The sequence below is a fragment of the Palaemon carinicauda genome, chromosome 35, assembly GCF_036898095.1.
Source record: "Palaemon carinicauda isolate YSFRI2023 chromosome 35, ASM3689809v2, whole genome shotgun sequence".
NCBI classification, from domain to species: Eukaryota; Metazoa; Arthropoda; class Malacostraca; order Decapoda; family Palaemonidae; genus Palaemon; species Palaemon carinicauda.
The window spans coordinates 40065485-40081272 of record NC_090759.1 but is presented as its reverse complement, the minus strand read 5'-3'; the positions used below and the strand labels follow the sequence as shown (position 1 = coordinate 40081272).

The 15788-nt window shown below is 37.2% G+C and overlaps 1 protein-coding gene across 1 annotated transcript in view; it reads left to right on the top strand.

The window, feature by feature from the left end:
- LOC137627243 (SH3 domain-binding protein 5-like) overlaps positions 1 to 14738 on the top strand; it is a 244119-nt gene extending 229381 nt beyond the window's left edge. Inside the window, exon 6 of the mRNA XM_068358324.1 lies at positions 9569 to 14738. Coding sequence (XP_068214425.1) covers positions 9569 to 10273 — 705 coding nt within the window. The 3' untranslated portion in view covers positions 10274 to 14738. The remainder of the gene's footprint in view (positions 1 to 9568) is intronic.
- Positions 14739 to 15788: the final 1050 nt, after the last annotated feature.

Sequence of the window (15788 nt, the reverse complement as noted above, 5' to 3'; positions counted from 1 at the left end):
CGGGCCATTCGGAGCTTACCCTTGTGGGGAGAGTCTTTGTTTCCCCTGAAGGAACTAGAGGCCATCATGGAGAAGGTCTCGAAGAAGAAGGAGGCTAGCATCCCCAGATCTACGCCTTCTAGGAGACCGCCCTACAAGAGGTCCGTCTCGGATAGTGCCGCGACGTCCCAAGCCTCTCCCAGCACTACGAGGAGAGAGGCTTCCTCTTCCCCCTGGTCCGCAACGCCTCAGCCCCCCCGCAGGGGAGCTCCAGCGCCCTCAAGCTCCTTCAGGTCGGGTTACTCCGCTTCTAGGAGAGGCAGATCAGGCCGCTCCTCCAGAAGAAGATAGAGTGGGAGGCCCCCTATCCCCGCCCAAGCCTCGGGTTGGGGGATGCCTCAGACTTCATTGGCAAGCATGGAAGGCTCAAGGAGCAGAGCCTTGGACAGTGTCCGTACTAAAGGAGGGCTACAGACTTCCGTTCTTAACAGAACCACCCCCTCTTATCCCGGCCAGCCGGACGGAATGGCTAGCTCCCAAAGACCCGTTAAAGAGGACCGCCCTTCAAGAGGAGGTATCCTCCATGTTAGAGAAGGGCGCCATGGAAGAAGTTCTTCTCCCAGGGCCAGGTTTCTACAGTCGCCTGTTCCTGGTAGAGAAAGTGACCGGGGTGTGGAGACCGGTTATAGATCTGTCGGCTCTCAACAAGTTCGTCAAGAAGACGGACTTCAAAATGGACACTCCGAAGTCAGTCCTGCTGTCCTTGAGGGAGAAAGATTATATGATGACCATAGACCTCAAGGACGCATACTTCCAAATTCCGGTCCACCCCTCGAATCGAAAGTTCCTCCGGGTGAAATGGGGTTCCCAGATCCTGCAATTCAGGACCCTTTGCTTCGGTCTTTCAACAGCGCCCCAGGTGTTCACGAGAGTCTTCACGACTGTCTCAGTGTGGGCTCACGAACGAGGCATTCGCCTCATCAGATACCTGGACGACTGGTTGCTTCTTTCTGCCTCAAAGGTCCTCTTGGAGGAACAAGGGAGAAGACTCCTCCAGTTTTGTAAGGATCTGGGCATCGTAATCAACCCGAAGAAGTCAAATCTATCCCCATCCACCAGAATGAACTATTTGGAAATGACATTAGACACCATTCTGGGAAAAGCATTCCCTTCGGAGGACAGGATAAGAAACCTCAGGCACATCATTCAGCCGTTCCTGTCAGAGCGCCCCAGGAGAGCGAAAGATTGGCAGAAGCTGATAGGTCACCTGGTCTCATTGGAGAAACTAGTTCCCCAAGGGAGGGTAAGGCTCAGATCCATACAATAGAACCTGAAGAACCTCTGGTGCCAACTGGACTCGCAACAGGTGCTAATCCCAGTCCTACCAAACACGAGACCCTCCCTGGAATGGTGGCATTGCCGGTCGAACTCACTCAAGGGGATGCCCTTCGGGACCGGTCCACCCGAGTTACTACTGTTCACAGACGCCTCCAACCAGGGATGGGGAGCCCATCTCCTCGACGAAACAGCACGAGGGACCTGGTTGGATGGGGAGAGAGAACTCCACATCAATGTCCTGGAGTTGAAAGCAGTCCAGAAGGCTTGCCTACACTTCGCGAGTCTATAAAGGGAAACACTGTGGCGTTGATGTGCGACAACGCCACGGTAGTGGCATACATAAAGAAACAGGGAGGCTTGAAATCGAAGGAGTTGTGCGATCTCACCATAGAAATTCTAGATTGGGCAGAAGAAAATCAAGTGGTGCTGTTAGCAAGGTTCATTCCCTGGAAGAAAAGCGTTCTGGCCGACGGCCTCAGCAGAATGGGCCAGATAGTAGGGACAGAATGGTCCCTTCTTCCGGAAGTAGCCAAGCTCATCATCCAACGTTGGGGTTCCCCGGTGATGGACCTCTTTGCAACAAAACTCAACGCCCAACTCCCAGTCTATTGCTCTCTTGTGCCAGACCCGAAAGCAGCCTTAGAAGACGCCTTTCAGCACAAGTGGGACAATCTGGATGTGTACGCTTTTCCCACTTTCACGTTGATAAGACAAGTGCTCAACAGAGTAAGGGCAGCCCGAAACCTAAAGATGACTTTGGTAGCGCCCTGGTGGCCGGAGAGAGAGTGGTTCGCGGACCTAAAAGACCTATCGAGTCAACCGCCGTGGCCTCTGCCCGTCAGGTTAGACATTCTACATCAGCCTCATTTTCTCAGGCTCCACGACAACCCACTCTCCCTACGTCTTCACGCCTGGAGACTATCGAGCAGCTCCTGAAGAAAGAAGGATATTCTTCCTCCACGGCTAAGAGAATGTCTCTATACCTGAGAAAGTCGTCAGCCGCGGTCTACCAGGCTAAATGGGCCTCCTTCACGAAGTGGTGCTCTGAGAGGCACATTAAACCTCTTAAGGCCTCTGTCCCAGACATAGCAGATTTTCTGGTATTTCTTAGAGATAAGGTGGGAATGTCAATCCCAGCCATAAAAGGAGTTCGGGCCGCCTTAGGCTAAGTCTTCCTCCTGAAGGGCATCGACCTGGGGGCCTCGAGACATATAGCGATGCTTGTCAAGAGTTTCGAGCAGTCCTGCCCCCCCACAGGCGAGTAGGGTGCCCCAGTGGGACTTAGCCAAGGTCCTGAAGATGCTGTGTCGTCCCCCCTTTGAACCCTTGAAGGATATCGTGGACAGAGATCTCACCCTCAAGGCCGTCTTCTTGCTGGCCTTGGCGTCCGCTAAGAGAGTGGGAGAGATCCATGGTCTGTCATACGACGTTTCTCATTCGAAGGGGTGGAAAGAAGTATCCTTCAAGTTCGTGCCTTCTTTTGTGGCTAAGATTCAGAACCCAGCAGTCTGGGATCCGAAGTTCGAAGGTTTCTCAATTCCTGCCATCCCTAAGACGGGTAATGCAGAAGATTTAAAATTATGCCCTGTACGAACAATTAGAAAATACCTGGAAAGAACAGCTCATCTCCGCCCAGGCATCAAGAGCCTCTTCGTTTCCACAGGTATTAATAAGAAACAAGTTTCCAAGAACACCATTTCCTTCTGGTTGAGACAAGTGATTGCCAGAGCCTACAAGGAAGATGGGGTAGCAGTGCCAGGCACCCCCCGGCCTCATGACATCAGGGGCCTGAGCACCTCCTTAGCCTTTGAGAAAAACATGGCAGTGGGTCAGATCCTGCGAGCAGGTACTTGGTCGAACCAGTCAACCTTTACTGCCCATTACCTCAAAGACTACTCGAGGAAGTCCTTAGACGGGTTCTCTATTGGAACAGTCATCTCCGCCCTCCAAGCGGTGTAACGGTAAAAGCCCCAGGCGCGATCAAGGCTAGCAACCGGTAGGCACAAGTGCAGTTTCCTACCTCCTACCCAGTTGCTTCCTTGCCTCTTCGGGGAGTACCGACTGATACCATTGGATAACACATTCTTCATGACTACGCTACTGGAAGGAACTTCAGAAGAAGTTTTTCAAAGGGTGAGTACTTAGACACTAACGTGAACTTTTGTGTAGTTACCCTCACATCCGCTTTCTAGTAGGTCCCGTTATCCCTGGGCCTCTTGGCCTCCACGTCCCGGGTCAGGGGGTCAGAATAGCACTCCCGCCTCCTAAAGTGTAAGTCTCCTAAGAAAGTAGTTCGAGGTAAGTATTCGTGTTGGAACAAATAAAAAATTTTAAGTAATTTTTATTTTTCCTAACATACTTACCGAGAACTACTTTCGGGTAATGGCCCTCCCTTCCTTCCCCGAGTGGCTCTCTTCCCTTGCTAGCATTGTGCTAATCCAATAGAACTTACTGATGAAGCTGACCCAGCCGGGCATCGACCTACGATAAGCCTACCCTCGGGGCACATTCCTTAATGCCGGGGGTAGGCCTCCTTAGAAAGCGGGGTGGGGGGTAATCTACGCAAAACTCTGGTCGGTAGAGAGGAGGTTACCAGTAACTCCTAAGAAAGTAGTTCTTGGTAAGTATGTTAGGAAAAATAAAAATTACTTAAAATTTTTTATATTTATATGGTTACGATAAGTAAAATATTTGTAATAACATGATGTTTACTAAATGTTTGTTATATCATTAGTTATCACTTTGAGCATGTGTGTTTAATGCGTTCGTTTGTTTATTATGATCGAAGATGGAGCGTAAACAAATGGAAGGTTTCCGTTTCAGGCGGCGTCATAAAGAAAAACATTATATAAATGGCATTCATTTCATTTACAGTATTTGGAAGTTCTAAGAAAAATTAAGTAGAACATTGGTAATAACAAAGTCAACATATAATCAATACTTGGTAAGATTGCTGTTGATGCAAAAACTAACCTATACACAGATGTGTAAATGCGTCTGTTTCTTCGTTATGATCAGAGATAAACGTAAACAAAACATGGGATGTCATTTTTTATCGTGCTTTTTGGCGTGTTTAGGAAACGCATGATATAAAATCGCCTTTAATATTTGTGCCTGTTTTAGTTTAGGGTACTATAGTACATGCATTAAGTGTTCTGTACATTAAAGGGTAGTTTGTTAATAGTACTACGTAAAGGGAAGGTTTTAAAAGTCGGAATATACATGTTAAATAAATACGTAAATATGATGTCCCTACTTCGCGGATTTTCAGCTATCACGGCCGGGTTTGGAACCTATCTACAGCGATAAACGAGGGTTCACTGTATAGACTTCTTAGAGGAATATAAGTCAAAATGTACCAGAAGGCAATACGAGTCATCCTGGAAGAAATGGGTGGCCTTTGTCAAGGCAAGAAACCCAAAGGAAATCTCGACGGATTTCTGCTTGTCTTTCTTTATTCACCTTCATGAACAAGGTTTAGCAGCCAACACGATAACTACGTGTAAATCTGCCTTGACTATAGACCTTTGCTTTATGCTTTCCAAGTAGACTTGTCTAATGAGATTTTTAACAAAATCCTTAAGGCCTGTGCTAGGCTCAGGCCTGCAGCACCTCCAAGGCCCATCTCATGGTCTTTGGATAAGGTACTACATTTCGCTTCAAGCTTGGACAACGATAATTGCTCTTTGAAAGATTTGACTCAAAAAGTTATATTCTTGTTTGCTTTAGCCTCAGGGGCTAGAGTTAGTGAGATAGTGGCCCTTTCTAGGGAAGAGGGCCATATCCAGTGTGCCAAAATGAGAGAGCTAAATTTCTTTCCTGATCCAACGTTTCTTGCCAAGAATGAGCTACCCACTAAGAGGTGGGGTCCCTGGAGAATCGGCCCTCTGAAGGAAGATGTCTCTTGGTGTCCAGTAGGGAGTCTAAAGGTCTATCTTCGCAGAACTTTAGACTTCAGGGGAGGACAGCTCTTTAAAGGAGAAACATTGGGTTCAAACTTATCGCTAAAACAACTAAGGGTGAAGATCACCTACTTCATTCGTAGAGTGGATCTTGACAGTACACCCGCAGGTCATGATCCTAAATTCGCTTCTTCGCTAAATTTTTTCCAACTCTTGGATTTCGAGAGCCTTCGCTCGTTTACTGGATGGAAGTCATCCAGAGTGTTTTTCAAACACTGCGCGAAGCAAGTGCTAGAATTAAAACGTTTCGTGGTGGCGGCTGGTAGTGTACTAAAACCTGTCGCTTAGTGCTGCGAGGAACAGCGAATTATGTGGGACAGTAATTCTAAGGGTGTACATGTGGGCACATGATAGTGCAACATGGTGAGTGAAAATGTCATCAAGGTGACATTATGAACTGTTCCAGTGTACAAAGGTGATGAAACATAGACTGAACACTAAGTGCCGTGTGTTTTTTACACAAGTGTAAAGAGACAGAACTCTCAGAAGGACATTAGGAAATTTATAAAATTTTCATTGGAGTGGCAAAACATTTTGTTTCCAGATAAAACAAGTATTTCTGATTTATTCTGTATGGTCTACGTTGAAAAATTTTATTTCACTTGCATTCCTATATTATTATGAAATATTTGCTTAATTTCTATTTATTGCCTGACAATAAATGATTAACTGTTTCGTGAGTCTTATTTCTTTTAATAAAGTTATTTGTGAGCATTCCTTTCATTCCTTATTATTCTGCATAATAATATTGAGCAAAGGTAGTAACTTTGTTCCTATATGAAAACAATCCTTTCTAGCTAGACTTAACTTGTTTCGATACAAGATACAAATTTTTTTTTTGCGGTATATAGCTGATATACCTCAGATGCTATGGTGGCTGACATGAACACGGGTTCGTTTGTAAATACAAACTTTGGCTAAAGGCATACAGTGAGACCTGTATGCCCTTTTGATTGCTTGGTAGGTCATATGAAATATGCATACTTCGAGACTTTTTCCCGAGTGTAGTTTGATTCTTCCCTGTAGCGGGCAGGAAGCACTAACATAGTCTATGATTAGATGAAATGACATATAACGGTAATGTAATAGGTCTCTTCAGGTCTACATGACCAAGGAAATATTGTCTTGAAGTTTAAGGCACAACTGTGAAATCCATGGATACATTAATGCCCTGGTAAACTTCCATCAGGATGACATGGCCTGAGCCCAAAAAACGTATTTTGCTCTAAGCGAAAAATCTGTTTTTGGGTGAGATAGCCATGTTTGTCCTGATGAACCCGCCCTCCTTTCTATGAAAGGCCTTGGCAGGATCCCTCCCAATAATACTGTATCCATAAGTACCGGCTTAACGCTACAAGGAATAAAGATGGCGGCGATTATAGCGCCATCTGGGTACTTTAGCAGTAACGGAGGAAAGGAACTTTATAACGGCTCCTCTTTTATTTTGCCACTTTTCCCCTCGAAGCGTAAACGCTATGTGGGGTGCAGATTGCTATGTGGCTTGTCAAGAATACGTCCCGATATTATGCAATATCCTAAAAGGAAAACTTTAAGGATTTTCGCGCCAGGAGTTAGAATTTTGGAGACATTGAGTTAAATTCTCTGGGAATATCACTGAAGTCAAATATACCCTAGGAAGCTACGTAAAGGAACCTTCCATCTGGACGACATGGCTATTTCACCCAAAAATAGATTTTTCGCTTCGCTCAAAATCCATTATATATATATATATTATATATGTATACATACATACATACATACATAAATACACACAGTAATGCCTCACTATACGAAAATGATTTGTGCTGGAGTGGCTTTCGTCTCATGAAAATTTCGTGTTAGTCCCATTTTACATGTAAGTTGCCAATTTCATCCCAGACTTTACAAAAACACTACATTAGATTTATAATAAAGCTTCAGTAAAACCCCAATGAAATACTGTACAGCCAAATACATTTGAACCATTCAATATACCTAAACTAACTGTTAATGCTTGTAAATTAAGTAGTTATTTAATACCCCTAATTACAAGCTAGCTAAGTTCCTCGTTCCCTTACTGGAACCTTTGACAAAAAACACCTTTTCTCTAAATAACTCTTATTCATTTAAAGAGGCCATAATTTCTCAGGACTCGGATCTTTTCATGACGAGTCTTGATGTTGAGTCTTTATTCACTAATGTACCTGTGGAAGAAACTATCAATATTATTTTAAACAAATTATTTTCTGAACCTAATACCACTTTTAATGATTTTAATCGCACGTCTTTTAAAAAACTTTTGGAGCTAGCGGTGCTGGACACCTCTTTCGTTTTTAATGGTAATTTGTACAAACAACGTGATGGGATAGCTATGGGTTCCCCCTTGGGACCCACCTTTGCTAATATTTTCATGTGCTCCCTGGAGGAGACCATGCTAGAAAATTGCCCTTTAAGTTATCATCCCTTGTTTTATGTTAGGTATGTTGATGATACCTTTGCTCTATTCAGAGATGAGTTCGGCACTGAATCATTCCTTGACTTTGCCAACTCACAACATGAAAACATAACATTCACCGTAGAAAAGGAGGATGATAACAAACTCCCCTTTTTAGATGTGTTGGTGTCTAGAAATAGAGAAGGTTTTAGTACCACGATTTTTAGAAAAAAGACGTTCACTGGGTTAGGTTCAGACTTTTATAGCTCTTGTTTTTATAATTTTAAAACTAATTCTATTTTTACTCTTCTCCACAGAGCATTCCTTTTGACCTCTAGTTGGGAATCTTTCCATATTGAAATTATTTATCTATGTGAATATTTTAAGAAAAACTGTTTCCCCACCAAAATATTTTTTAAACTTCTTAATAGATTATTGAATGACAAGTTGGCTCAGACTCCAAAAATACTTAAAGTTCCTAAACTAAAATTTTATGCAAGTTTTCCTTTTCTTCATGAGGATTTCTTAAAGAAAAAGTTACAGAAATTATCCAACAACACTTCCCAGCTGTGGAAGTTAAACTCATCCCTAAGAACCCTCTCACTATTGGCTCGCTTTTCCACTTCAAAGATCAATTGAGTCCTTACATGTCCTCTGGTGTTGTATATAAATATAATTGCCCAAAGTGTAACTCTGGGACCTACGTAGGATCTACCAAGAGGTTGTTAAAGGTCAAAATTGATTCCCATAGAGGTGTTAGCTATCGAACTGGTTGCAGAATATCCAACCCTGAACATTCTAATATTCGGATTCATTCTAAAATGTGCAAACAAAATATTGAAAACAAAGATTTTACCATCATTGGTCAAGTGTCAAATAACCATGATTTACCTCTTCTTGAATCCATATTAATCAAATGACTAGTTCCGTCGTTAAATACCCAAGCTTCTTCTATTCAGTTGTATTTGTCATAGTTTTCTTTGGTTTGTTTTCCAACTCTTGTTGGCATACAGTTTCTCACTACGCTTCTGCGAGGTTGGTTCTACTACTTTGTCTGATGTATATATATTTATTTTCATTTTTTCCTATTAATTTTCATTTAAATTTTAACTGGTTTTTATAGTTTTGAATGAATTTGTGAAAATTTTTAACTGCTTCTTAATTCTTTTGTATATGTTTTATTTTTAGCCCTGGACAATGTGATTAAGAATCATGAAACGTTGGGAATAATAAAAAAGGACATTTTGAACTACTCTTTGCCTATCCATACCATGAAATTTGTGTTCATATATACATATATATATATATATATATATATATATATATATATACAGTATATATATATATACTGTATATATACATATATATATATATATATATATATATATATATATATATATATATATATATATATATTTATATATATATACACATATACATATATACATATATACATCCATACACCCACACATACACATATACATATATATGTATATATATATATATATATATATATATATATATATATATATATATATATATATATATATATCTGAGCATCACGTTTTCCTGTGATTTTTACGCGCATATATATATATATATATATATATATATATATATATATATATATATATATATGTGTGTGTGTGTGTGTGTGTGTGTGTGTGTGTATGTATGTATATATAGTATGTGTGTATATCTATATATATATATGTTTAAATCAAATCACTCTACCAAAGAGCAAATGGAGTCTCTCCTGGTATGACCACAAATTTGCTAATACTGTATGTCTTTAACATTTAACTATACAATTACTAATCGGGTAAAGATGTCAATATGACTTTTTTTTACTAACTCTCCTTCTTTTGTGTTTCAGTATTGGGAAACTTTAAGGCAGAAACTTGAAAAACTACAGGTGAAGAGTGAAAACTGTTCAACTGAAGAAGAAGTTTTTTCTGACCTGGAATCCCCTGATGGTCGAGAACGTACTGTGACAGGAAGTAGTTGTGTCTCCAATTCTGCTGTGGAATTAATAATTGAAGAGGAGAGGGTTGTAAGTGGTGAAAGTAGTCAAGGTTCAGAGAGTGATGGTGCCCACAGTCCTACGGAAAGGCAGAATATTATTTTGGCTGTGAATACCAATTTGAATATTCCTAAACTTGATAATAAAAATTCAAGTACAACTATTGTGGAGGATGATGGAACTGATATTGAAGATATAGAAATTACTTTAGAGGAAGACAATGGTGAAACTCTTGCTATTTGGGAGGTCACTTCCAAGAAAGAAGGTGATAGTGAAAATAAAAAAGTGGATAATGTTCCTATATCTACTTTGAGAACTAATGTGTGCACGATGGTAAAGAACACCCTTGACAATGTTGATACTGACATGAATAAGAATAGGAATGCTTTGATGAGCAATAGCTCTCATAAGAGTGATGAAAGCGAAGCCTACGACAGTGATAAGTCTTCAGATGCGGATGACAACTGTAACCAAGTAAAGGAAATGGGTGATGGATCATCATCTCCTCCTCCTGCTATGTGCCAACCCAGCAGAAGCTTAAGTGTAATACCAGAGTAACAGTTCATTTAAAGGTGTATCTAGGCTTTCAATATGCTCTTCATTCTGTGATCCATAAGTGAATGAATGTGATTAAATAAATGACAGATAAGGAAATTTTAATGCCTTGGAATGGAGGAATGTAATTTTGAGTAAATGTCCTATAAAGTAGTTAGAATTATTATCGTGAAGTTCATCAGTTTTATTAAACACTTAAATATAATTCTTTTATGGTGTTTGGAAATGAAAGGCAATAGAATAAAAATTACACATCTAACATCTTAAGCCCTTTGTTGAAGTCAGTATGAAAGTTGCTCATGAAATGGGCCGAAATGATTTCTATATCTCCCTTCCATTTTCAAAGCTTTACAATTCCTGCTTGAAAGCATAATGCTAAAAAGCACCATACCTATTTGAAAGAGCATTATGTCTGCCATTTGCATGAGAGTAAGAGAACTACTGTCATATTTATAAGTACAGTAGTTAAGAAAAGCTGATGAAGGGGGTTGTAGACTGAAATAGAAAACAGTACAAGCAACAAATCAAATAAGATACGAAGCCATGCAGCTAAATGATATTTGTTGAAGATTGAATATATACTACTTGTTGTGTACTACATTTAAACTTAGCTATAGGTGTAGCTGTTGACAAATGTTTCTATTTTTATAAATCAATGTTGTCAGTTGTTTGTAAGGAGTTATTCACCCTAGTGACAGTGAAATTTAATGGAATTTTGTGATAAATGGGTTCTGTGATGGAGAAACATGTAAGCCTTAAACATTTACATTATCCCTTTCGTGATCAACACCTTTTTTGATGTTTCTTGAAAAGATCTGCAATGATACTTTTCACTTGCTACTATCAGGTGAGTTTTGTCACTTGTTGTAGAGCGCGCGTTCTTTTTAGGGTGACAGGTTTTTACATGCTTTCAAGTTTATAAAGCATGAATTATTCTGAACCATCAGCATGGATTTTTTATGATAAATGCCGTAGGTATATGTGGTTTACAAGATATTTAGATGTTTCACAAGTTTTACACTGCAACCCTGTTTGGTAATTATATTGATAGCCGAGTTCCTAGGTTTTAAGCTTAAATTGAGAATTGTGTTAATTTCTCTGTGATTCACTTGAAATGTTTTTGTTTTGTACTGTAGCAGTCATACAGTTCAGATATTTTTCGCACTTGTCAGTCCCAATATTATTGCTATAATACAAGAACCTGAACAGTTTTTCATGTAGGTTAGGAAAGTAATAATTGTTATATAAATTGTTTTGGGTAAGTATTACTAGGTATTGTAAACATGTCATTCATGCTTCTCTAACAGTGACGTAATGGAAGTACTGTATTGTGAAGGGAAGACGGAAGATGTTGCACAGTGGCTTAGTAATGATATACCATTCATAGAGAATATAAACAAGTTTCAATTATGTGGTTCAGTTGGAATTTTGATCAGAAGAAAGAGTTTAAGATTACAAAAGAAACTGTAGTAATCATGGTGGTTTGGATTTGATCTTGAATGAATTGAAACATAAGCGGAACAAGGCTCTTACAGTTTTTTCGTACAGAAAAATTTGAGTCCTTCATTATATGTTAATTTAAAGCCCCCAATGTAATGATTGTCTTCAGGTCATTGATAATAATTGTGTTGAATGAGATGGATGGGAGTCGTGTACAATTTTTATAATTGTGTGAGGTTTTGCAAGTGACCCAAGTATATTTTAGGCATAGACTCATTGAGGCTTAATAATTATATTGGGATAATATCAGATCTTCATAGAGGAATAGCATCAATGAGATAATTAGTCTGGTGAATATTTTAGTTTACATTATTGCTTCAATGTTTTAATTACAATTTCTTGGTGGTAGGCTTGAAATATAGATTGCTTACTGGGCTAAATCCTTTGGCATAAGTACGCTGCTGGCTTCCAGAGTATATGTATCGTTCAAGAAGTAATGTTACTTTGGTCTGCAAAAGTGTCTTGTATTAATTTAATATTTTTTTTTTTTTTTTTTTTTTTTTTTTTTTTTTTTAAGAGACCTCTAGTAGTGTTGAATAGCTTTTATTTGTCTTTTGTATGTTGATATTCTTCACTTTTGGAGATTTAGCATTGCTCTTTTCTTGAATGATTTATTCCCTTCAGTATTCTCTTTTGGCAAAATTGCAAATTTGACGTTTGTCATTATGCTTCTCTTTTATTGTGAATTAGTTTGAAGAATTTACATTGGGTTTTTAATCATTAAAAGTATTTTAATCTATCATATGCAGTATTGCTAAGAACTACTTTATTGCAATTAATTTTGCAAGTTTAGTTTGTTTATTGCTCTTGTAGAGGAAGGATGCTGTGTATATTCAGTAAGGTATGAATTATGTGTATCTTGGTAATATTAAAGCCGCATTGCGACACAATACAGCAGTAGAAGGTCTATTAGAATGACATGCTGGCAGTTTTGTGCAATGTAATTGGAACTATTAAACTTGCTTATTAGGTTAGGTGACATAAGAAGAAACATACTAGGATTTCTTTATTGTTAATAAGTAGAATTGGGATAAAGCTTCTTAGAGAACATTTGGGAAAGACTTGAGAGATATTATGAAATAGAGCTTTTCTCATGTATCTGTTGGATTTCTAGTAACAGGTATCATCCACTGTTGACTTTCTATAGATATTGCATAAAAAATGAGTTACAAATTAGGGATCAAAGGTAATGTAGAGAATAAATATGTTAAAGAAGAATCTGTGGTCATTATTTTGATGAAAAACATTTGGAAAATGATCATATGTCTAGTGAATAGTTATATTGTTAAGCAAGTTTTAATTCTTGAAACATTATATTTTCTCACTGGTGCTTCTTAGGTTTTAGAAGTGCTGTATGTATGGGGCTTGTGGGACAAATAAATGTTTGAAAATGAATTTATGCATAAAGAAAGGTGTTTGGTGAAATCAGCTACAAAGTCGGTTACATGCATACCTTGTGCTAGCTGTTAATAGATTTTTAAACTTCTTTTAACAAATAGAAATATGATTTTTACTAATTTCAGATTCATTTATTTGTAAAAATACTTAATGATAATTGGAATTGCAATGAATTAGAAATGCTTAAAAGATCTTCTATAGTGTGTATTTGTTAATTAGTATGAAATTAATTTAAAAAGAAACTGGTAAATAATAATTTTTGTCATGTTCCCTAGTGTTGCTTCAAGTAAATTAGTTATTATTGGTTTTGGACCAAAGTTTTGAACAAACCAATGAATAGTGAAAATATACTGCTTGAAATACAAGATTATTTACTGGAAAACAATAATTTCAATTTTAAAAACACACAATATCTATTTCTTGAAATTCAAGATTATTTATAGAAAAACTTTTATTTAAATTTTCAGAACACAAAATTTTTATATCTTGACATTGACTCTATATATGTAATGTGATGTTGCTTTCTCTTCTCATATGCATATTGTCTGACATCATTGAACTGAGTTCCAGGGGATCATTGTACCATAGGTTGAATAGGTAACGAACTTCAATGAACTAGTGCCTTGCATCATTCATTGTTATTGTTATAAGAAAGTTTATCCCGACCACAGTAAAGATAAATGTCCAGGAGTGGAATTGTATTTTACTCAGCCACGACATCTCTTGCGAAACTGGCAAATGAACTCACATGGCTTTTGCAGGCCTGTAATGCAGTAAGACTATTGATTCCAGTATTATCAGAGGTTTATGACCGTTGCCAATGACTATGGATACATCAGGAGAAATTATAATGGTAAAATCTTAACAATTTTTCTAAGTGTTGTGGGTCTTTTAATTTGTCAACAAGCAGTTATGAAATCATATTTAGAGGTAAGGATTATCATAAATGTGTTGTACTAATCCTAATGATGGCTTCATATACTGAATTAGTGGAGTTAATTGCATTAAAAAATAGTTTTATTTTATGCAAAGCATGTTTCCCCCTTGTCAGATATGGCTGATCTCAGAATGGTTTATCACTGGCTGATCAATTTGAAGTTTATTTTTTCTAAATTTATTGACTTTTTGTATAGTTACATTACTTGAATTTGCTTTGCTAATGTGTTTACTTTTATCTTGGTAATAGTCTGTATAATGCCTTGTGTGATTTACAAATATTTTCAGTCCGGTGGCAGTCTTATATCTGACCTTAGTGGGAACTGATAGACAAGCAGTCACAAATACTCGTATGGCAGAACTGTAAAATAAGAAAAAAAAGGTAAATTCATATTTTCTGGTTTTTCATTTGAATTGATATTCATATTCTTAATGTGTTTCTCCACGTCATGCATATAGCATTTCATTGTGCAAACTGATGTGTTTCTGGGTTTCCTGCATAAAGTTTTTAATGTATCTAAAATCTAGTATTTGAAAAAAAAAATAAGGTCATTCAGGAGTCATATGGATAATTAGCACAGGCTGTGTAATTTTATAAATAATTGCCATACATATATATCTATCTATCTATCTATATATATATATATATATATATATATATATATATATATATATATATATATATATATACTGTACATATACAGTGTATATATATATATATATATATATATATATATATATATATATATATATATATATATATATATATATATACTGTACATATACAGTATATATATATATATATATATATATATATATATATATATATATATATCTATATATATATCTATATATATATCTATATATATATATCTATATATATAAGTATATATATATATATATATATATATATATTATAGATATATATATGTCTATATATATATATATATATATATGTATATATATATATATATATATATATATATATATATGTCTATATATATATATATATATATATATATATATATATATATATATATATATATATATATATAATTCTCTCTATTTTTAAAGGATATTAATACTGTACATTGTAGACAGCATTCACATTTTCCTTCTGCCCATATCATCGTAGCCTTTCTTATTACAATTATTGTTGAAAGGGTCTTGCGCAAGACCTCTTTTGAGTTACATTTTTAAGACTAGATTTATTCTAAGATTAGAAAATAAAAATTGGAATAAGTTAAAGATAAGAGCATAGTATACATGTATTAGAGCGAAGGACACTGCAAAGGACTTCTGTACTCGGAAGTGCACAGCGCAAGTACGTTCTTGCTATGGCCTCTATCCTTCTAGACTTTTGTTAACAAAATATTTCTAATTTCAAATTCTTTGTTAGCTCTTGAAGAATTAAGAACCATTTGGAAGGTTTCGGGTAGGACATCTAGTTTTTATCCCTTCACGGTTTCCATAGAAGGAGAAATTCAGTTGTTCCGTTCCTTGCCTATGCTTATACACTTTCCTTTTACAGTTCTTATTTTCCAAAGTTTAAGTAGAGGAAAATTATCATTATACCTTGAAACCAGCAACTCAGGTGAATGAAATTTAGATTGGAAATGCTAATGATGGCTTTCAATTGATTACATTTGTAATATGTGATAGACATGAGAATGCTTACAGCTTC